This window comes from Ambystoma mexicanum, chromosome 4q (assembly GCF_040938575.1).
Source record: "Ambystoma mexicanum isolate Mex_15411 chromosome 4q, UKY_AmexF1_1, whole genome shotgun sequence".
Lineage (NCBI taxonomy): Eukaryota > Metazoa > Chordata > Amphibia > Caudata > Ambystomatidae > Ambystoma > Ambystoma mexicanum.
In genome coordinates, this window is record NC_090928.1 from 265322421 (window position 1) to 265346525 (window position 24105).

Sequence of the window (24105 nt, forward strand, 5' to 3'; positions counted from 1 at the left end):
TATCATTCACGCAAGCTTACTCCGTATGAGGTAAACTACACCATCACCGAACGTGAGCTGCTATCTGTCCGGGAGGCTTTTACAGTTTGGAGACATCATCTCTTGGGAGCAGAGACTCCGATTCAAGTGTTCACTGATCACAGAAACCTACTGGCCCTTCAATCATTGAAATGCACGACAGCGCGTCATGCACGTTGGCATGAGTTCTTCTCAATGTACAACTTTGTATTGACCTACCGTCCGGGGACGTTGCACTCCAAGGCAGATGCCCTGTCAAGACTATTTGAAGACCCAGTGCATCGGCCACAGGAGGGTCGACTACTCTTGCCCAACCAGGTCGTGTGTGGATGCACTTTGCAACCATCCCTGAAGACAGCCATTCAACATTGGGTCTCAGAAAAACATCCTGAATTGGAGGATCTTAATCTGGATATTATTCAGTCCTTGCCATACGTCCAAGGCAAAATCTATATACCTGACTCGCATACCCGCAGGATTGCCATGTCTTGGTGTCATGACTCCATGTTGGCCGCACACCCTGGTCATCGTAAGACATTGGAATTACTCAAGCGCTGGTGCTGGTGGCCTTTCATGTCAAAAGACATTGTGCTGTACATCGCTAATTGCGCGGTTTGCGCTCAATGTAAAACCGTTCCAGCCAAACCAATGGGTCTTCTACAACCCCTGCCAGTACCTGCTAAACCCTGGGCCATGCTTTCCATGGACTTTGTAGTGGAACTACCCTTGATTGGTGGTTTTGATACTATTTGGGTGGTAGTCGACAGTTTTACTAAGTTGGCCCTTTTTGTGCCTTGTCGGGGTCTTCCGTCCGCTACTACTCTGGCGGACCTGTTTTTACGCAATGTCTTCCGCTTCTTTGGTCTTCCTGAGATCATAATAACTGACAGGGGTTCTCAGTTTACCTCTCGTTTTTGGAAACATCTTACACAGTCCATGGGTATTGACGACAGGTATTCTACGGCCTACCATCCACAAACCGATGGCCAAACCGAGCGACTCAATGACACCATGGAACAATACTTGAGATGTCTTATCCTACAACACCAAGAAACCTGGCTCTCCGTTTTGCCTATGGCAGAGTTCGCTTATAATAATTCTGCGCATTCTTCTACGGGGGTTTCTCCTTTCTATGCCATGTATGGACAACACCCACGCTCTCTACCCTTGGATTTTTGTATATCCTCGGATTGTCCAGCTGTCCAATCCTGCCTTAGAGATCTGACATCGTTGCGTAAGAACGTTATGGAACACTTAATACATGCGCAGGAACAGGCAAAAAAGTATGCCGATCGCCATCGCCAGCCAGCACCGCAGTATACCACAGGTATGCGTGTTTGGCTTTCTACCAAGAATCTCAGTATTCCAGGTCGTAAAACCCTGTTACCTTGCTTTGTGGGTCCTTATGTTGTTAAGGAGGTGATTAATCCTCTTGTGGTCAAGTTGGAATTGCCTCCTACTTGGAGAATACATCCCGTTTTCCACGTGTCTTTGGTCAAACCGTGTTCTGAGCGGGTGAGGTTACCTATCCGTCCCCCCCCCCTGTTGGTACAAGGGGTGGAGGAGTATGAGGTTAATGCTATTTTGGATACTAAACTATCACGTGGTGTGCGTTTGTTTTTGGTGGACTGGAAGGGTTACGGTCCGGAGGATCGCACTTGGGAACCTGAGTCCAACATCCATGCACCCGTGCTGTTGTCCCGGTTTCTCGCATCTCAAGGTCTCGGGGGACCTTTGGGGGAGGATACTGTCAGAACACCGATTCCTACTACACGTTCCCGCTTACCTGACAGGCTTACGGTAGTCAATATAGCTAGGGACAGCAATAAGCGCTTCTATTCCTCTAAAGGCTTGTTTCGAAGGCATTGGGGGTTGCCATGGCGACGATGGCCACTACTACGTCTGCAGTCACGTGTTGCTCCGGTTTCCCGGTCACGTGACTCCCGCGTTGTGGTCACGCAATCTTAAGTCCGGCCAGTCCGCTGTTTCGGTGCTTCTGATTGTTTTCTTTGGAATACTACAGTGGCGCTTGCTATTTTGATCTTGTCTCTTCTCGACCTCTGGCCTGTTTTTTGGATTTTGCTCTTGTCTTGCCCTCGGTACTTCTGCTTCGAACTTCAGCTACGAACCCCTGCTACGACCCGGATTTCCTTTTGGCTTCGATTCTTGTCTCATGCTTTGTTTTGTCTGATTACCTGATTCTGACCCGGAACTTTTGGATCCTTCATCCTAGGCGTACGCGTGCCGGCGGGAATAGGTTACGCGTGCTGGACTAGAGACTGCCTGTAGCACGTCTGGGACTATTCACTCTAGGCGTACGCGTGCCGGCGGGAATAGGAGACGAGTGCTGGACTAGAGACTGCCTGTAGCACTTCTGGGATTATTCACTCTAGGCGTACGCGTGCCGGCGGGAATAGGTCTTGCACCGGACTGAGGATTCCTTCCACTCCGTGAGACTGGGCTCACTCTTCTTGGATCCTGGGAGATCGTTATCATCCTACCTTCATCGTTGCTTCCCGTCTCACGGATATACAAGTAAGAGTCCTTATTTCCTGCTCATTTTCCGTTATTTGGTTCTTTGCCTTTCCTTGTCTTATATAGTTCCTTTCTCTATTAAGTACAGTACCTCACCCTACTGACAATCACTGAGTGTTCAGTCTATCTTGTGGAATTCCCAGTCATCGGGAAGAAACTTGCAGTCATCAGGAGTTCCAGAGGGTCCTGTTCATTCTTCAAACATCTTTCAACCAATTGACCGCTCAGACTGTTTTTATATACAACTGAGTGTTACATTGGTGGGAAGAATATACCACTGCACTACGGGTTCAACAGCTTCTCTTCGATCACCAGGCGCTTCACCCTGTTTAGGCTCAGATCTCTGACAGCCTGGCCTTGCCTGGCCTTACCCTCCCAAACACCATCACACTCATTCTCCCTTGGCAGAAACAAGGCTTTCTGATGTTCCCCCCCACATCTGCCGATTCTTGTGTGTGACAGTTCCGGTGCGCAGGGGCTCCCCATGGCTGCAGCATCTTCTTGGCATGGGGAGACAAGGCTGACATACCCTGGCCGACTAGACAGTAATGAGTCGCTGCTTAATTTGTAAGATAGTAAGTGCCAGGGCCCGAATACTGTGGGCGGCAAGTTCCCCACAATTGCTGCCACCACCCACAGCTGTGCCCCACAGTGTTGACACATTGGGGGTTGAACTACAGCTTGCACCTGTTCATTCGGGTTGATGGATGCTCTGGTTATCACTACTTCATAATCAATCTGAATCTGAGAGAATAAGTGCCGGGGCTAAGAAATAAGTGCCAGGGCTGAGCCCTGGCAAACACCCCCACACATTAAGCACTGATGATAATGCTGACGGCGGAGCGGTCATGATTGTGCAGTCTCTCTGGGCCGATCCTGGGCCACCCCAACAATGGAGCAGCTCCAAGCCCTAAGAAACCGACTTGTGATGGCATATTTTGGCCTTTCGATGTCTTTATTGGGGAGCGGAGGTCATGCTGCGGCAAAGGCCAGTATCTCCCAGAGTACATGAGAAATTAAACGGGAGAAATGTGCCTTTCCTTTTCTCTTTGCCATGCTCTGATCTGCTGCTAAGCAGAGACTGAGGATTACCGGTGGTCTTGCAGAAACCCTTGAGGAGGGAGCCAAGGAATGCCTTTTTTTACAGTTCTCCATCCTGAGCGCATCGTCTTTTGCCGCTGGACAGTGGATGTTTCTGATCTGCATCTGTGTGGTGCAGATCAGCATCAGACTTCCTGCAGGAATGAGCTGCCCCAGGGGCGTCGCTAGGGGGAGGGGGTGGAGGGGCTATTGCCTCGGGTCTTTTGTTTCTAGCTGCGGCTAGAAGCTCAGTGGCTACCAGCAAACGGCTAGCTAGCCCAGAGTCCCAACATTGGCGTAGCCCCAGATCTTTTCCAGACTTAGGAACACTCGGTGGCCCCAGAAGGCGGTTGCATTATTTCCTGGGGATTTTGGGAGGGAGACCGTAGTAAGGCCCTAGAGCCTAGTTAGTGTGGCTATGTCTTTTCCGCGGTGTTTTGTGTCAAATCAGAACTCAAATGGCAAATCACTGTGTAAGATGCACAGAAATAAACTTCCAGAAGTCACTGTTGCTCTAGTGGTGGGCCCCAAAGTTTACTGTTAACAAATGCCTATTAGAAGCAACATGTGACCCGTTCACAATGCATGGTGCTCCGACATTCGAAAATAGCTTGGAGATCATCCCTCAGTCAGCCTGGACATTGCATGAACCTTTCCAAATCAGCAGCCCGAGCGATTATCTAAAGCCACCAAGGGGGAAAGGTCTGGACACTGTAGAATGGATATACAGACAGAGTTTGGCCGTGCGAAACACTAACCCAGCACACGGCAGAACACGTGGATACGGATATCCCTGTGATCGCATCCAAGCAAAGGAACGGGAGCGCGTTGAATGGCATTGCGTCAGCTGGACACACAGAGAGAACAGAGGACGCTTCTATGTGACATTTATGACTGAGGAATGCCTAAGTGGGGGGCAGGCGGCATCTACAACAACGCACTCAGCCCGACAAGGGACTCTGTCTTACACGTCAATGAAATGTTTGCATGGTGGGCAGAAGAAAATAGCCCATACATTCTCAATCCTCGCTCGAATAGTGCTTTGGTAAAGGACACGCTAAGTATTGCAGAAATAGGTGTACAAGGGCACAGGAGCATGCTGATATTAGAGAAACACAGGGCTGGGGTTTTGAAACATTAAAGTCGGAGTATGTAAGGTATGCAAGATGCAGAGACGGCTTGGGGCCAGCGATTTGGTGTGACCTTGGGTAACATGGATAGCGCTGCATGTACTCTTCTGTACCACAGGGTTTCTCTGCTCATATATTCAGGAGACAACTTGCTTTCACATGCACACGAGGGCCTTCCTATAGCAAATGAAGGATGTGATTATTTTTGTTTTTGGATAGGGTGCTACATGGCTGAGGGCCTCAGAGCGCAGCAAGAAAGAACAAGAGTGAGCATCAGCGAAGGACGGACCGGCAAACAGGGCTGTTAATCAGCTGAATGAAAGAGTACAAGTTTTGATACTCCTCTTGACAGTAGTCAAAGATTGAGATGCTTTGATGATGGCCCTCTGTGTCCAGTAAATGGCCCCTTACAGAAGATGTCATCCTTAGGGTAAGGCTTTTCCAGACGACACTGTAGATGGCTGACCACATGCGCTCCCCGATATGGGAATTTCATCAGAACGGTCTTATGTACTGGAATCCCACATTCAGTAGTAGAGCAGGAAAGGTATACCGTGTTTATATCGAATCTTTTATATAGAATGCCCATATATCGAATATTTTATATTGAAAACCTTTATAGTGAATGTATTTAGGGTGGGGTAAAGGGTTAAATATTTTTGGGAAATCGTCGGGATGTGTTTTCCACCTCTAAACTCCCCCTCCTCCCAAACAAAAAGTGCATTCACTATAAACGTTTTCAATATAAAAGCTTTGATATATGGGCGCTCGTTATAAATGACTATGGTATAAAGACATGTAACCAGCAGGAAAGAGACTGCATTGCCTGGACACCTGTCAGATACACCGGCCAATAGCATAGACCGGCAATGAGAATCACCTGCAAGGTGAAAACGCTGCCCAAAGCAGCAACCTGCACCTAATGCTTTAGTATATAGAAAGTAGGAATCGTTTAGCTTCCCCGGGCAAAGAGACATGCTTGCTTAACATTTCTCGAACAGTTATCAAGCAGTCGGAATATTTAAATAACAGTTCCCAAGCAGTGATAAGCATTCCTCTTCCAAAGAGCAGTTACTTTATCCTCTGAGCATTGACTAATCCAGAAAACGTTCACTGTTTATTTAGCTAACTTACATTGTTCATGCTCTACACCTGCCTGGGCAGGGCTTACTAAATGCTTAAATAAGGTATTTTGGAAACAGTTGGCTTGCTTAGTCAATGCCTAAGACATGCCTTCCATTTTGACTAGAGTTGTCCCCATGCATAACAAAGCAGTCGCGAATCACTGGACCAAGGCGTAACTTCTGAACCCGGAAGTGGCAATGAATTATGCGACTCTGCCTTCACTTTTGTTGCACTGCACACACTTGAATGTGCACCTCACGCCAGGACGCGACTGATGCTAATTGAGTTTTTGCTAGATTGGCTCTGGCACATCTCCTTTGCTCCATTGGCTGATTCCCGGTGTCATGGAGGAATACTACCCTCCCTGGCATTAATGCTCCGCATTCCTTGCCATATTTGATGCTCCATGATTGAGTCTCCCTTTTAGATCAAGGCAAAGTATGAAGCCAATTCCCACAAAAATAATGCATCGAACCCCGTCCTTGCCAGAATCTAGAACCCTTGCTCCCTTGCACTTGTCAGGTTTGCCCCCCCCTGTGGAATGATTGGGGGGCAACACCATAAAAGATAGGCCTTCATAGGGAGATAGGGCCCGAATATCCATCGAGGGACCAGAGATAGAATTGCTGATTCACTGTTAATTCAAAAAGATTTTACACAGAGACTCTTTTGTAATTGCCAATAGGTTTCTAAAAAGATAGAAGCTATTTGTATGGTCTTTGTAGTTGGCGTTTTGTGAGGTTTAGATCCAAGTCTCTGAGGCATTTAGTCTCCATCTCTGCAGCCAGAGGCTAACTTGGAGGTGATAATTTGACATGCAGTTTTCATCAGTGGGTGCGCATGCGCTGACCCACCAAGAAAGTCGCCACACCACGGGTCAGATAATGTTTTTGGACCGTGCTGCGGACTAAGTGCAGCAGCAGTGCTCTTTTTTTCTGGAGGAGCAGTGGCGTATGCTTGTGCTGCTGCCAGCACACACTGCCGCACAGTGGGAGGACGGCAACAAGGCCTGATGTGGATGAGTGGATATAATGATTTTGCTCAAAACCATCTCCAATTGACCGGAAATAGTAAAACACAGACTGGAGGGCAGTGTGTTTATATCACTCAATTGCCCCAGTTTCGGAGCCCAGCTTTTGCGACATACTAAAGCTGCGCAAGTGTAGGGGTCACAGAACAGAGCATATGACCCTGCGAAGCCTGCATGATTAGGAGAGGTGCAGTGGCAGGGAAATAGGGCCAAAGAAGCCTTTTTAAGGAGAGAGCATAGCGCCGGGCTAAACACATGACATACTGCACACGTACAATCTTACAAAAGTATGGCGAGGAGGACCAAAACTATAAAAATATGAAACTGCAGACCTTTGAGAAGTTCCCCTTAAAGTCGGCAATACAATGATCTGTCTAAATTTGGTTGTGACTCGAAAACTAAATAAAATAATAATACTGATGGGTTTTTGTGAAATTATCAGGACTGTGCTTGAAGATTATTTCTAATAAGATTTCCCATTTCTCAAAATTCACGCTGCACAAAGGAATACAAAGGAACTCATTTAAAAATGTTGCATAACCTTCATGCCAAGTATCACACAAGCCATTATCTGCAATTGCTTTGATAATTACTTTAGAGCTAGGAGAGCCTACTTACCGTACAGAAAACGACAATCTTTACATTTCACTTTTACTCACATCACCATAGCTTTTGGAACAAAATATCAGGGAGTGTCATGAAGACCACTCATTAACCCAAGTAGAACTTCATAAACCCTAGCCCAAAGTCAGCCTAGGAGCAGTGCACACAGCAGGAGCCCAAAACCTGTGTGATTGCCACAGGCTTCCATTGGTTCAATATCCCTAGCTGCAAAATGCTGGCCAACACTAACAATGAGATACCATATGCCCCCCTGCTGCTCTTCCAGTACATTGCATTAATTTCCAACTCACAGCTAAGGGAAACTGATGCCCTCCACTGAGTGCCTTTGCTAGAACCTGAAATTTTCAATGGAATGATTATAGACCGAGCAGGCTTTCAGAAACCTTCTGAGGGTTGCCCAACTCCAGGCCACCAGGGCCGGAATCCTGATGGGTTTTCAGGATATCCCTCATTAATATTCATGAGGACAAATGTGCATACATTTAGAATCACTGTATGCAAATTTATCTCATGAATACTAATGATGGTTATCCTGAAAACCTGGCATGGATCCAGCCCAGCCCTCGAGGCATGGAGTTGGGCAAGCCGAGGTTTCCAAATGGTTTTTGCACTGTGAGCGGCACCCATGTTGGGACCCTAACTCAATAACCTTTCATATTAGCTTGAATTTCTCAACTAATGACAGTACATTTCACTTTGAGTAACTCGGGGCAACAGGTGGTGTCAGGAAACAGTTGTTCTAAGGAGGCCAACTACTCTTTAGTAGGTATGTGCGTGCTTACATCACCCCGAGGCCTAGGTCATAGTACCCTGCATAAGAGTACTACAAACCAATTGGAAAAACATACATTCACTCCATAAGAGATCAATAAAACGTTTGGCAGATGTTTCCTGCTACCGTGAAGATGGTTTCCAGCAAAGGTAACACAGAGGCCATTTTCTCTCAGCAGAGTTCATGGTACCCACAGTTGAGTGCCTCAGAATGTGGGGTGAGTGGCATAAAATCTTCATAGGCTAACTGTTGGTTTCTGTTTCCAATATGGTTCTTCACAAAATATAGCATAGCTTTGACCCGCCCACTACCCCATGGCATAGGGGCAAAGACATCAGGTAAGGCAAACAGAGGGTGTCCTACTTTAGGCAGTGATACACACAGCTTTCCATAAATAAACACTGCTACATATGTTCATAGAGGGTTTAAGGCAGTTTTTCTGGAGAGCAAAGGCCCACCCAGAATGCCCTGAGTTGCGAGGCTATGTGGCCCTGTGATTGTCAAATATACGGTTTTCACAGCATTATTTCAGACTCCTCTGTACAGTCATCTGCATACAGGAATTCTTCTGCCAATGTGCTGCCTACTGGCAGTGTACTGGCCTCGGACCATGCCACGCCGTTCCGTACGACTGTGTTCTGCAGCAGAGGAGTGCTGACCTGCTCGGACCCACTGGGCTCCTTCCCACCAAACCCTTCCAAGATATACCTCCCGTCGCCCTGATTACTCCGGTGGACATCTACCGAGATCATGGTTGGGTTTGGCCACGGAGCACAGGACTCCATAATGTCGTCGGTATCAAAGCTCATGTCAATCTCAGTGAACTGTGGGTCCTCCACCAGCTCATTGTGGTCCTCCGGCATGCTCGTATTCATATAGATGACATCGTCTTTGTTTGCCACCTCAGGCAGACTTTGGAGCAATTTTTCAAGGGAAACCTTCAAGTCTGTGAATGTTGGACGGTCCACGGGGTCAGCCCTCCAGCACAGATACATGAGTTCATACCTGCAATGAAAGATCAGATTGATGTTTTGAGCAAGACATGTAGGAACACATTCAACAAACAGCGACACAGTATTAAGTCTAGGAGCTTCCATTCAGTGAAAGCTCACAGCAGTTGTGCACACCAGTGACATAATAGCAGAGGACAAGTGCTTTCAAGATGCATAACCTCTGACCAGCTGTCTCCTCTGCCTCTCTTGCGCCCTAAAACCAGTGGGCCCCTGCTGGGAGGACACATTGTGAGTCACTGCCCTGTCTGCTCCACCGCACTCTCCTGTGACAGCTGTAGGAGTGAGGGCACATGTGGCACCAGATCGGTCACACAGCCACTGCACTGCTCAGTTCCACCAATCCCTGCTCTTGCAGGGGAGCGGGCAGGGGCGGAACCGATTACAAGAGCGTGTGGTGCTCAATTCCACTCTTCTCTGTTTTATAAAAGGACAGCACGGCAAGGAGGAGTGCCAAACACAGCATGGTTTCCATCAAGCTGGCCGTCTACTGTGTGCTTCCACGCTCAGCCAAAGGCAATGCGGATGATCATGGATGTCTTTCCTTTTACCTGTAAGCGGCGACGGTTGGGTTTAGGACATCCAGTCATCCTATATATAGTACTCTTAGGATGTATGTGGTAACCTGGCTTCCCCACAAGCTTTTCCTCTTCTAAAATTCAACGAGGGGGACAACCCTTGGCTCCAAATAGAGAGAGACAGAGAGAGAGAGAGAGAGAGAGAGAAGACGCACACACACAGAGGGAGAAGTAGAGAGAGACACACAGAGGAAGGGGAGAAAGAGAAGCGGCATGCGCTGTGGCAGAGATAGAAGTGTGAGAGATGGATAGAGAGAGCGAGAGAGACTGCATGTACATAGAGGAGCAGACTGCACAGAGAAAGTGAGAGTGTACCAGAATGCATTGACCGAGAGAAAGAGCAGAGACAGTGCACCCACCAATGAAACTCTCACCCAGAGAGAGAGAGAGAGAGAGAGACAGTGTGTGAGCTGGAGAGAGAGACTGTGTTATGGCGAGAAGAAAGAGAGAGAGCAAGAGCGCACAAGGCGAGATGAAGCGAGCGCACTAGATGGGCACATAAGTACAGCTAGCATTCTCACAGTCTTTCTCTGGAATGCCTAGGGAGAGATGCAGGGTAGGGTGTTGGTGTTGGGACAGCTTGGTATTCTTCCATCCCACTTCATAGCGATGGCTTCCCACAGTCGGAGGACCGTGCTCCCCATACTCCATCACGGCTGTCACAGGATTTGGGGAGCACCGGGGCAAAAGATTAGGTGAGGCCCCCCTTGCTATTTCTTAATTGCACCAGTGGCATCGCTAATAGACGTTGAGAAAACCTTCCCTTTGACTTTACTTGTGGAGCGTATGTATGTGTTGATAAGACCCCCTGGATGCAGCGGCTCTAAACCTTGCTGGTGGACCATTGCACTTACCATCAAAAAGATTTGTGGGTAAATCTGGAGATTGAACACACGGAAAATCTCACAAAGAACATCTCAGGGTTGCCCAGCATAGGTTATCTTCCACTGGAATCTATGGCAATGAGCCTTGAGCCTCTCCTGGACACTCGAGTCATATGGAATGTGTGCACATGGCTTCTAATGTAAGCTGCAGCATGACGTCCACCTCACAACACTCCTTGCCAGAAGCCTTCCTGATTGCATAGTGTTTTGGCTTTCTCCAATGTGCTCTATTTGCAAAGGTACAGCTGTAGAGTTGTGTTCGTCTACATAGGCCAGGCAGACCTGATTCCCCAGATCCAGATCTTCTTAATTAGGGCCAACTTGATAGTTTTATGTTTCTGGGGCGGTCATTTTGCGTAAAAATACTCCACGCTTTGACGCCACTACGGCCTAGATTCAGGTAGAATAGTTGGTATAATATCATATTGGGCCTCATTACGACCTTGGCGGAGGACCATGGCGCTATAAGCACCATGGCCCATGGCGCTAAGGTGCCAACTCCGCCATGGTGGTTGGCGGACTTACCGCCCCATTCCGACCTTGGCGGGGCGGTAAGTCCCCAATCCCCATTTTACCCTTCCCCATTCCCATTCTTACCCCATAGGGCATAATGGGAGTGGGGAAGGCGTTAATTACGCCACCGTAAATTACGGTGGCGTAATTAACTCCATGGTCCCTTAGCGCCATGGATTTCAACGCCTGCAAAAAGCAGGCGTTAAAATCACCATGGCGCTAAGGGACATCGTAATCAGGCGGTAAGGGTCGGCGCTGTTAACGCTGGCGTAAACCCCTTACCGCCTGGGTCGTAATGAGGCCCATTGACTTTTGACTCCTCCTGCTTCTAAGCACTCTAAGAAAAGGAGTTATTAGTACAAAATGTAATTGTGTTTAATACATCAACCTCAGAGGGATGAAGGCGCTGATTCAGCCCTTCCGAATTATGTACTTAGAAAGTGCAGGCTGCCACATTTAACTTGCTGAGCTATCCAATTGCAACCAGTGTTCTGTTCAATGAACTGTGCAGTTAAAAAGGAAATGTATTAGTATATATACCCACCACCATCTCCTAACCTTTTAAAACAAAATATAAAACTGCTATTATCACGTTGTAAGTATTGTAACAATAAGTGTTATGCTAATAAGAAATGCCAGTGCATTTCCAAATGGTACGGTTTGCCCACATAAGGAGAAATAGTTGGTGGGATAGCTCAGTGGGATAGGTGTTGGGATCTACTTGTGTTCTGCAGGTCACATGTTTGAATCATAGCAAGGTCTGCTCAACCTTTCATTCTTCCCAGGTCCACAAATGAGTATTAAATATGAGTGCCGGGTAATAATAACTTGATGTCAGAGGGTTTTATGCCAAGTGCTTTGGCGAAAGTGCCATATAAGTAATGGATCAATATAAAAGACTACATGTTTGCATCCATAAATCCAAGCATATGCTCAGAATAACATTACGAGTCCGGCGGAAACTGTGCCGGAATGGAAACGTCAGGTAGCCGCCGGACCCATAATGAATTGCCGCCGCCTGACTTGCTGGAAAAACCGGGGCATTAAAGCCCAGGCGGTCCGGTAAGTCAGGCGGCGGCAATTGTTAATCCCCATTCCCATTTGAGTCCAGGATTCAATGGGAATGGGGATCATGGAAGCACCGGCACCGTTAATAGCGGTGCTGGTGCTTCCATGAACGTCTGCGGCATGGTGCCGTTCTGCCCGACACGGCAGACCTGTCGGGCGGAACGGGCCCAGGCCGCAGACTTGTACTTTGCCGGTCCGGAAACAACGGTGGCGGTAAACTTACCGCCACCGTTGTTTCCGCATCGGCATAGTTGTAATGAGGGCTATAGTCTTAACCTTTATTGCTTTAAGTGTGACTTCTGTGACTCTTATTCAACTTCAGACTTGCCTGTAGAAAAGGGTCTCAAAATGTATGCAAATGAGCAGACACAGTTTCTAGAAAAATATCCATGTTTCGTTATTGCTCATCTTTTGATTGACTCTTATTTAAGTGCCTTTTAAAGTGCCAGTCTATTTTTTATTGCTTTTGATTAACTTATTTGCTTTTTCATCATGTTTTTTTTGTATATTGTTTTTCTCTTTCATCCAGTGACACTAGTGAAAAGGAATCCTTGTGGGACCTGCATCAGTACTCCTCTTTGGCTCATAGCTGTAGGGTCTCTGGAAAAAGGTGTGGATTCTTTCCTCATATGGCCTGCTGCATTTTTTAATGATTTAAGGAGGGCGTGTCATAATCTAGGTCCAGTAACGCAATACCTCTTCCTCCAGTACTTTGTGCCAGGGATTTCACAGAACTGGATCCGAATGCTCTTGCTGACACTAACCTCTGAGACAGGAGGAGTCAGGGGGCAGGTTCCATTATGCAAAAAACATGGCACGTTGAAAGTAATGCATGCTAATACTAGCAGTCCGTGAAGGGCTTTTAGTGGCAGTTGAATTTGATGCATTTCTTTTAAAATAGATATTTTTGTTGCCTTTTTGTGAAATTGATGATCAATATGGGGGAAAGCCTTCAAAAAGAATAAAAAGTAAATACGTAAAACATAAATAATTAGACAATGGGGGTCATTACCAGTGGGTGGTAAGGGTTAACGGTCACCGGTAAGGAGACTGGTGCCATTAAACCCTTAACGCCCTATTCCGAGTTCCCTTAGCGTGTCCCACCTGGAACAGCTGGTCCAACCAGTCGTTCTTTATGGGACCCGTTAAGGGACCTTGGAGCTAATAACAGGTCTGCAATTTGCGGGACCTTGGAGCTAATAACGGGCCCGCAATTTGCTTGCCCGTTATTAGCACCTTCCCCATTCCCATTGAGCCCTATGGGGGCTCAAGTGGGAATGGGGAATCGCATTTGGAATGGGGACTTACCGGGTCCGCCTAGGTTGGAATGTCCCGTTAAGTCCCCATTCCGCCAGACCGGACCCGGGTTTGGAGGCAGCCATGGCGCTGATAGCGCCATGGCTACCTCCGAACTCATAATGACCCCCCAATGATGTCAGTTGCGGTGTATGGAGAATCTTTTGGCACAACTTATATTCAATTTCGTTAATGCCCTTAGAGGTAATCAGGTGCCTCTGATGAGCAGGAGGGAAGTCACCACAGATCCTCTGCTTTCACCACACTGCGTGTTGACCATGGTCATCTATGTTAAAGTACAGACTCCAGGGACCCTGAATTTTGTCATATATTTGCTGGCAACTCCTACTTGTACAGACCACCTTTTCCAGCATCATACATTGGGCCATCGCTCTATTCACTCCACTACCAATGCTAGGGACACCTCTTTCTAAATGGCAGAAATGTCATGCCATGCTGCTGCTAGCCCCAAAGCAGGCTAGGCTTTGTCACTACAGATAGTTTAACGTTCGTCAAGGAGCCTCAGCAATAACCTCTTGAGGTCCAACGTCCACCCCAGTGCAGCCAAAAGTGTGTGCCCAGTAGCCTCTGAAAAGAGTGGCAGCCTTGGGCAGCTCCAGGTGCTATGCAAAAATATAGCCTTTTCTCCCCAACTTGTATGGTAATTTAGAGTAACCACCCAGCCCATCTTACATAGCCTTTCCCTAGTTTGGTAGATGGGAAGGAGATATTGTATTGGACTAGTCTGAGCCTGGAATTAGTTGACACAACCTGCGGGAATCGAAGGACTTCTCCCCATTCCTCTTCTTGCAGGGTCCCCACATCTGGGTCCCAGTGTGTCATAAATGTGTCCGGAGACCCCAGTGAGTATAACCGTATATTATTCATTTGGAGTGGCTTTTTTTGGTTAGTCTTTAGCCCCAAGTACCCAGGGCTTTGTGAGAAGAAGCATCAGAGACGTTCACTGGATCCTTCAAGTAACCAATTAGTGCATGTTGAAGCTATAAGAATTGGCAGAATGTGTGCCTGTGGAGCACTTACCTCTCTGATTGACTTCATTTTGCCTTACGTGAGTTTGTCTCCCCATTCCAACATCCCTAGAAGATGCTTTATATGGAATCCCACAAGCTATGCCACTTCCTTTAGGAGCAAACCTGAAGAGAGGAGTGATCTGTTTGTAAACTACTTGCCCATCACAGATGGTGCAAGGTCGACTGATACACCTGGATCTCTGCTAATGTTGCAAGACAGACCTTACAGGGTTAGTTTACTATACAGTCAGTACATCAAGAAGTACAGATCCCCCTATCATTTCTGTTTTGATTTGTAGTGAATGTCCTTTGTGAAGGACATTTAGCCATTCATTTAGAATCACCTGTTTGTGAATCCCAATAGTACCAGAATAGGTTTGGAACACTGAGGCCTTCCTCCCACTGGGATCTGTACAGTGTCAAAAACACGATTCTGGGCGTTTCGATTTCAGCAAAGTGTGATGGATTTTGACAATTACATTTTCTTTTAACATCTGTATTTTTCTGATGTTCCTCAAAGGAGCCTTAGATATAGGGGGGTCATTACAAGGTTGGTGGTAAGGGGTTAAAGGCGCCGGTAAAGGTGACGGTGCCGTTAACCCCTTACTACCACATTCCGAGGTCCTTTAGCGGGTCTCGCTAAGGGCGGCTGGTTTTACCAGGCACCCTTAGTGGGAGCCGCTAAAGGACCAGCATGCTAATAACGGGCCCGTTATTAACAGGCCCGTTGTTAGCTCCCTCCCCATTTGAGCCCTATGGGGGCTCGAATGGCAATGGGGATGTGCTCCCTGAATGGGGAAATACCGGGTCCTCCAAGGTTGGAATGGCCCAGTAATTCCCCATTCAGGGAACCCGGACCCGGTATGCGGTAAGGGGGTAGCCATGGCGCTAATAGTCGTACCTCCATGGCTACCTCCAACCTCGTAATGACCCCCATAGTGTACTTCTGGTATCCAGGCAGGAAAGCAGGATATCCTCTAACAGGGGAAGTTCTGAGGTTGGTTGATATGGACAGGGTGATGATTATACCCTGACCCTGAAAATAGTTACATTTCTTAAAAAGATAGCCTTAGTGGCAGCGAAAAGTAACATGATGGTGGGAAATCATCCCCATTTCCGAATACCTTACCCAAGGCTAGATCATTACCCATGGACTGCAGAGAAGCAAAGGCAATGAGGGGTCGACTTGTATTTTGATAACTAAATACTTTGCTTTGGCTTGTGTGGTTGAAAGTCTAAAACAGTGCCTTCTCTGAGGAGAGCTATTCTCTCATCAGGGACCACAGCCTCTCAGGGTTTGGTGTTGCTAAAGCACCCTGTTCATATATGAGTAACTTCACACAGCTGGCAGTGGGCTCCACTGGCTGGTAGCATTCTACAGTGTATATGTATATCTTTAGAGAAGCCCAGCCTGCTGTACCAAGGGGGTGCCCTTTCCATGAACCTTTGCATGAAATCCAGTATAGGGTCTAAAATCTATCCTGTGTCACTCAAAATGAAAGACCAGACAATGGTAAGGGTAGCAGAGCAGTCAGGCTTAACTTCGGGAGGAGGAAGGCTAGCAGGGAGGTAAGGCGATTCCCAATATTCACCACAAACGAACACACCACATTGGTATGCTCAAAAATATACACTTTTATTGGAAGGTCACACATAATATCAGGTAAAAATAGGTGCTCCGGTGAAACATAACAATAGAGCATTGTGTAATTATAAAAAGAGTAAATGGCCAGAGAAGACCTAACTTACTCATGACCCTAAAGTGTAAGCCCCATACATGATGACAGACACCTTATATATAGACTTCACGAGGTAAGTTACTAGAATACCCCTAGACAATAATACAGCTATTATTCACAAATTCAGGATCCAAGGATGCTACACAGAATTTAAGTACAGTGTGATGAATCCAAGGCGATTGTCACCTCTTCCCTAAGGGGGAGCCACCCCCTTTGGGACTAGAGAGGTGAGCCCGCTATGCTTAACATCCGTTAGGGGACAGGGAAAGTGGGATCCCTCTGGCAGTGACCGACCCCTTTAGGGGACAGGAAAACCCCAAAGAGGGACTCAAGCCACCATCCCTCCACCACTGACACTAACACCTTTATGGGGCATTTAGGAGCTAAGATGTGTGATAACCCCATAAAACCATTAACAATGGCTAACTTGGCTTCTGACTGAGACCTTATCCAGTCCTCATGGAAGACAGATGAGAGGCACAAAGGTCCAGCCTCCTGGAGGCACATCATTGGAAGAACCAATCAGGACAGGGTCTCCGCGAAGCCAGCAGAGTTCAACTGTGCTGCAGCACACAGAGGGTGTGACCGGTAAGGGAGAGAACACAAGATGCCGCAACACGGTCCATGGTGTAAACTAAGCGAGTACAACAAGGCCCCTGTGGACTTATAACCGTAACCGTCCTGCGCAGCAATGTGAGTGGAGTACCTCAATGGGCTGACACAAAGTCCAGAGGAGAAGGCACCTACAGATCTTCACACCGAGTGGGTGGAAAAGAAGAGTCACCGCTGGCCGACGCAGAGTCTAGTTGGCGAGTCGTGTAAGCGGCTGCGCGACGAGAGGGACACCGGGCAGACAACACAACTCTCCTTAGGAACACCGTTTATCACAAGCAGGTAGGCCGTATCTCCAGAGGAATGGGAAGCAGGCAGCAAGGTGAGAAAGAGGGAGAAGAGTCCCAGTGTGTGGCAGTGGCTCCAGAGGAATGGGAAGCAGGCAGTAAGGTGAGAAAGAGAGAGAAGAGTCCCAGTGTGTGGCAGGGGCTCCAGAGGAATGGGAAGCAGGCAGTAAGGTGAGAAAGAGAGATAAGAGTCCCAGTGTGTGAAGGAAGACAAAAAGAAACCCGCAGTGTGGAGAGAATGGAAAAGCCCCAGAGTGTGGAGAGAGAAATAGACACACCCAGGAGTGGGGAGAGAACGGAAAAGCCCCTGAGCAAGGAGAGAGAACCGAGACCATCTCTGGAGTGGGGAGAGAACTGAGAAAGCCCAGCGGGAGGAGGGAGAATGGCACAAGTACCAGAGTGTGGGGGCACAAAAAAGGAACCCCAGAGTTGGGAGTGAGAAGGTGGAGAGCCCTAGAGTGGGGTAAGGAAGAAGAAACCCCAAAGTGGATAGTGAGAAGGAGGAGAGCTCCATAGTGGGGAAAAGAGGAATGAACCCCAGATTGGGGAATGAGAAGGAGCAAACCCCAGAGAGAGGAGGAAGAGACTGAGCAAGCTCCAAACTGGGGGGGGGGGGGAAGAAAAATGAAAGTCTCCCCAAAGAGAAAAATACGGTGAGACTCACAAATCTGGAGCAGAGAGACTGGGCCAAAGTCCCGGGACCCCACTCCAGCACTACATTAACTATATGAACAGGAACTGTGAACATAGGCAAGGGCCTATGATAAAGAGACAAAGGGGCGGGGGTATCATAAATCAGCAGCCATCCCTTTCATTGGGGTTGTCCCCAAAAGTATGTCTTGGTTGTTTTTGCGTTTCATTTTTAGAGGTAGGGAAAGAAACTAGGTTAGGAAATAGAATTCCAGACCAAGCACTTCCACTTATGTTTAGACATCCTGACAAGCACTCCTTTTCTCTTGTTTCTGTATAGAGTAGGTCTTAGAGTTTTAGAAATCATGTATCCTTGTCTGTCTCCTGATTCTGACCTACCACAACAGGTTCCCTACTGCACTCTAAGCAACAGTATTAAACATATTTATGCACAAAACAAAGTGATATAACTTAGAGTTATTAAATAGGGTTACACAATGTCCAACAGAGCCAGGGAGACTACTCAAGTCCAGGATATATTTTAGAGGGGCATATCACACCCAAGGAGGCAAACAGTAGCAACAAACAGTGATACATTGTATATCCTGAGGCAGGAGTGTAATACATAGATTTAGAAATCCCTACTAAATATAGGGAGGTCGGTAAAAGTCCAGGGCTTGGTGTAGATGTCCAGGAGCATTATGGGGACCCTAGATAAATTTGGGTAAGTACCCTGCAGTGCCACATGTAGGGTTCTTGTGTTGTAGAAAGGGCCCCAAAGGAAACAACAGGACAATTGTGCCTCATTACGAGTTGGGTGGTTTTCCGGCGGTAAATCCACCAGAATATCACCCAACAGAATTACCGTTACCGCCACTCAGTCTGTGGATTTACAGCTGGATTACAAGTGGTGGTGGCAGTGTTAGCGCTCATTAATTTGAAGTCCATAGGACTCCATAGGGAATTTCGGAGGAATTACTGCCACGAAAATTCCACTGAATTTGCTGATTTTTCGGCAGAAAGTGGGAGTACTTAGCTCCAAAATGATGCTGGGGTAAATCATCCACTCCAGGGCCAAACTTGGTGTATGGTGGAGCGGGAAACATGGTGGCAATTCCATTACCGCCACTTTTTCTTGCTCTGCCATACTCGGAATGGGGTCCTTCTGTAGACTGACCTGAGGTCATTGTGAAAAAAACGTTAATTGCCAGTTCCTCCCAATAGGTACAAAGATGAATGCAGCTGACTCCAGGGGGACACACAGGTAAGAAAACCTGCTCACCTTCCATAAATCGTTCAGAATTGAGTGTAGTAACAAGACTTCCCCTATATGCATCCACAATTACAGGAGGTGTCCTAAGGCAGGCCACCAAGCACACTGGGGAGTTTAAAACAAAGATTTTGACAGCCAACCAATCACATTGGCCTCTAAAAACCCAGGCCCACTCTCACAGGATGTGTAGTGGCCTGCCCAGAGCCAGGATAGACTAGATGATCAAACCCCTACTGAGGGCATCACGATGGGCTCACAAAGAGCTTAGGTGTGTACAACAACCATTTTAGCACTGTTTAGTAGTTTCCACATACAAATAAAAAGTAATTCTTAAAAAAACATATGTACCCCAATGGCTAGCATAAAGGTGCATTTGGCAACTCCTTTAGTAAATCGGCTTGCTCTGCCGGTGAGGTCAAAACGAAATAGTAGCTGCCACTACTATATGCTCTCAAAGCAAAGTAGGCTGATAAAATCATTCTAGGGCCAAAATGGGAGACTTAGAATGTACCTTTGTCATAGAAGCCATACGTGTTACCACATGACCATTTACTACAAAAGAGGAATAGTGATCAGTTGGAGTCAAGTAGTAGTCTCTCTGACCACTAAAATAAATCAGAAAACCAAAAACCCAAAGAGGGAAAAAGCAAAAAGAGGTGAGGTCTCATAAAATGAGACCACAGAACCCTCAAAAATGTAATTCTGCTGTAGCAAAGGTCATGCCTGCTGCCTATGTGAGAGAGCGAGGACTGCAGTAACCACATTTATATATGACTGGTTGTGTGAATGGGTGTCTGGAATAATGCTAGGATCACACCTGAGCGAAAGCATGTGAAGAAGGCAGCAGCAGTTTGTAAGTGGCAGTGCCCGACTGAATGGGCGGCCGCTTAAAGTTTGAAAGGATGCATCCTTCCCATTAGAAGCAGAGCGTTCACTTCACTTCTGATCTCCTTATTCATCCAGGTGGCAAGTGAGATCAATTCCATGGCCATCAAAACACTTCTCATCGTCCAGGTCTAAAAGGGACATCAATAAGGCTTCTGGTTTTCTTCGTGCCCACGCCACAACATCCAAAATATGCCTCACATTATCAAAGGTTTGACTGTCGTTTATGAAGCCCATCTGATGTGGCTGAATAAGTTTAGGTCAAATCTGGTTGAGGCGCATGGCCAGAATGTTTGCAAAACTGTTAAAAGCACAATAGGTTGATAAGAGGAGCATTCTAGTATGCCTTTGTTGACCTTTAACAGTGATATTGGATGGACACTGGCCATGAACAGGCTTGCCTTACCCGAATCCAAGAAGCTCTGAAATATGGAAGGCTAAAGGCTCCAGATGTACATGTTTGAAAGTCTGATAGACTAAAGCCGTCATTACAAGTTTCCGGATATCTCGTCGGTAATTCCGGTGGGATAACAGGAAACTGTCCTACTGTTTCTGCCACCTGATATCCTGGTATTACCCGGATATTACAGGTGGTGTAAAGGGTGGTAAATCCCCATTCCATGGTTTCGTATAGGACTCCATGGAGGTGATTGCTGGTATTTCCAGCAACGGTAATTCCGGTGCCAGAAATAACAGCAATTTCACTGGCACTTTTCCTGTACCGGCAAACCCATAATGACCCCCTAAGGCCGTGAAGTCATCAAGGCATGGAGCCTTCGCGGGTTAAGGAATAAATTGATGCTTCCACTTCCTCTGAATTTTTTTTTCCATCTTTCCAAGCATTTACTGAGATATGAAACAGGTTTAAAGCAGTTAAGTAGACGTGTACTTGTGAGACGTCAAGTGGCTCCTCCTTATGTAGGTTAGAGCAAAAGGAATGGACCTCAATAGTCTTACCTTGGCCCTTAAAATGAACCCTGCCTTCGCTATTCCTAATGAACCTGACAAACATCTGCCCCCTTCTTAGCTCTCAATTTATAGGCAAGAAGCTTGTCAGCTTTGTTGTTTTTGTCAAAGTATCTTTAGGCCTGATCAGAATGCAATAGATGCAGCTACCTCTGGAGTCTGTAAGGCAGCAAAGTACTTGTTGGAATGCAGTGATTTTTTGTTTATATGTGGTCAAATCTACTATTTGTTTCTGTTAAGCTTATGTAAGGGCCGATGGGAGGTTCAATATCCTCCGATGTTACAGCCTTGCAAGCATCCCAGATTTCGCGGCTCCCCACCTCACTGTTATCTTTGATAGTAAAATATGTATCTGTGGCTTTAAATATAGACTCCTGTAAAACAGGATCTCTTAGTATATTATTGGCCAGTCTCGATCTGAATCCATGTCTCCGGGCCTGACCCCACATATTGAAGACCAGTGAAACTGGAGCGTAATCTGATATGGCGGTGGGTAAAATCTGGCTTTTTAGTAAATTCTGAAACAGCTTGTGAAACGAGGAATAAGTCTATCCCAGAATAGCAGATGTATGGTGTGGAAAAAAGTGTGATTATGATCACTGGTGTGAAGTTGCCTCCAGGAATCCGAATGGGCCAAGAATACCATATGGTGGGCTAGTGCTGTGGAGCCAGGCCTAGAATGAGTGTAGGATTGGTTCAAACGATCAGTGAAACCATATAAGATTGTATTAAAATCCCCTCTGAATGTGAGCTCACTGTTAATAAATGTGTTAAGTTTTGGAAAAACATTTGCGAAGAAAGACATCAGATCTTTGTTGAGAGCATAGATAGAAAGTTGGCGTCCAAGACATTGCCAATGGTGCCTTTGATTGCTATCAGTCTCGCCTCCTTGTCTCTCATGGTCTCATTGTGCCAGATGGGAAACAACATGTTCAGAGCAAAATAGCCACCCCACTCCACTTTGAAAAATGTGATGAAAATAAGCTTAGGGATAAATATTTATGAAAAGTCTATGCTCATCTCCTCTAGAAGGATGCATCTCCTGCAAGAGGATGATATCTGCGTTCACCCTTTGCAACGAGGACCAGACCATCAAATGTTTTGCGGGCAAATGAATGGCCCTAAAATTGAGTCATAGCAAGAGAACCTCTAACACTTACATACTTAGGTTTGCTTTGCTCAGGCACCACCGCTGGAAGATCAAGACACATCTATGATAACCATTGTAGTTATGTGCTGAGTAAACCCTATTAATCAACAATAAAAAAACATATCATATTTGCATATGCTAACAAATGTAACATGAAACTTTGTTCTAACAAAAAGCTTCTATCTCCCACCCTTATGGGGTTTAAGGGGTATCCTTAAGGAAATCCCCGTATCAAATGCTTCAGATACCATAAGCTTCAAAATCAGGGCTCCAAAATCTCCTTCAAGATATACATACTAATTAGATGGGAGATCCAATTTACGTAAAGAACAAGAGGACATATGCTGCCATAAATGTCAATCACCCATCCACAGTGTCCTGAGTGATCTCCTTCCTATGCTCCATCCTCCTTTCACGTTGACTTGTGCCTAGCTTCCCCCTTTAGGAACACTATACCATCTTGTAAAAAATGTCATGGTAGGGGATAGTTTTGTTTGCCTTAACGGGCCGTCCTGGCTTATACCTAGTCAAGCAAAATGCGGTCTTGTTAGTGGTCAGGGAGTAGGATCTATTATCAAGAAGGAACACCCATTTAAAGGGAGGGCCCTTATGGTATGAAATGTGCCTTTTGACAAGTTACTCAGTAATTGTCTGCATCTCTCGCCTCTTGACTGGGGTACGTATAGAGAGGTCCTGGATAAAGTGAAAGGTAGAGTCCCAAAAGGAGATTGGGCCTTCTTTGGATGCATCAATGAGTATCTGTTCATTTACCTTGCAAAATTGACCTGAGTCAAAATATGAGGGACTAAACCTTTTTGTTGCTGAAACCAGAATAAACTCTGTGAGTTAGCGCAAACTGAATTGAAGGATGCCTAGGGTCTTGTGGGATGTCATGCAGCAGTTCACTGTGAGAGGGATTCCGTGCATCCTGACATTTCTCCTCCTGAACCATTTTCCACCTTATCTTGCCTGTCTGCCAAAGGGATTCATCTATCTTTCAGATCCAGTACTCTGGTATCAAGCACTGCTTGATCGTTTATCAATTCCCTATGACTTGATTCTGCTTCCTTCATCTTGTGCTCTGAGGAATGGATGTTTCTAGATACATTGCCTACATTTGAGGAAAGGTCAGAGTGTAGTGATGCAATGTCCTGTTTGAGAACTTGAATAAAGGAGTGCAAATATGACTTGGTAGTACTTAGAGATTCAGATTAAGAGGGATCCGATGCCCGGGAGAAACACAATGATTGCTAAGATTTGGGTGGGTCCTCTCCTGAAGGGCCAAAGCCAGAGCTACACATGGTGTTCACTGTTCTGTTCAGGTCCCTTTGTGCAGAAACAGGTGTTTTAACATCCAATGGAGTATATGGTGTTCTGTCTGTGCTTCAAGCTTTGCTTATCCCCGTCACATCTGCTTGCTTTATGATCAAAGCCTTGCGAGGGCCAGTGGGGCCAATGTGCCTGTTGACAATACCTGTAGGCAGCCTGGGCTACAAACAAACAAGGATGCCATATGCAGCCAAAGAAACTGCCTGGGGCCTGTTTCAAAGATTCCCTGCTTGCTAATATTCCTGGGAATTGGACGTTCTCACAGTAATGCTGATTTGTACGATCAGGGAACTTTTTCGCTTGCTGCCTGTGCAGCTCTCTGTGATCTGCTTTACGACACAGGGTAAATGGTGGTTGGATTCCTCCTCCACTTTTCTAGAAGTCCAGGTCACCAGAGCCCATAGCTGTCAAAGGCAACCTATGAGCTGGAGAGGGAGAACATGAGAGGGCTGAGCATCACCCAGCAGCAGCCAGCAACGCGTCTTAGTCCCCTATAAACCCTGCCCCGAAGCCCAGGACATCAGGTCCAATTTGCACCAA

The 24105-nt window shown here is 46.7% G+C and overlaps 1 protein-coding gene across 3 annotated transcripts in view; it reads right to left on the reverse strand.

Annotated features, from left to right (window-relative positions):
• The window catches only part of MERTK (MER proto-oncogene, tyrosine kinase), a 538988-nt gene that overhangs the window by 37610 nt on the left and 477273 nt on the right, over positions 1-24105 (reverse strand). For 2 of the 3 annotated variants that reach the window (XM_069607838.1, XM_069607837.1), the window contains exon 19: positions 2915-9319. The exons of the other annotated variant lie outside the window; for it this stretch is intronic. In XM_069607838.1, the coding sequence (XP_069463939.1) occupies positions 8830-9319 (490 nt within the window). In that variant the 3' untranslated portion in view covers positions 2915-8829. The remainder of the gene's footprint in view (positions 1-2914; positions 9320-24105) is intronic. 3 annotated transcript variants of the gene reach the window in all.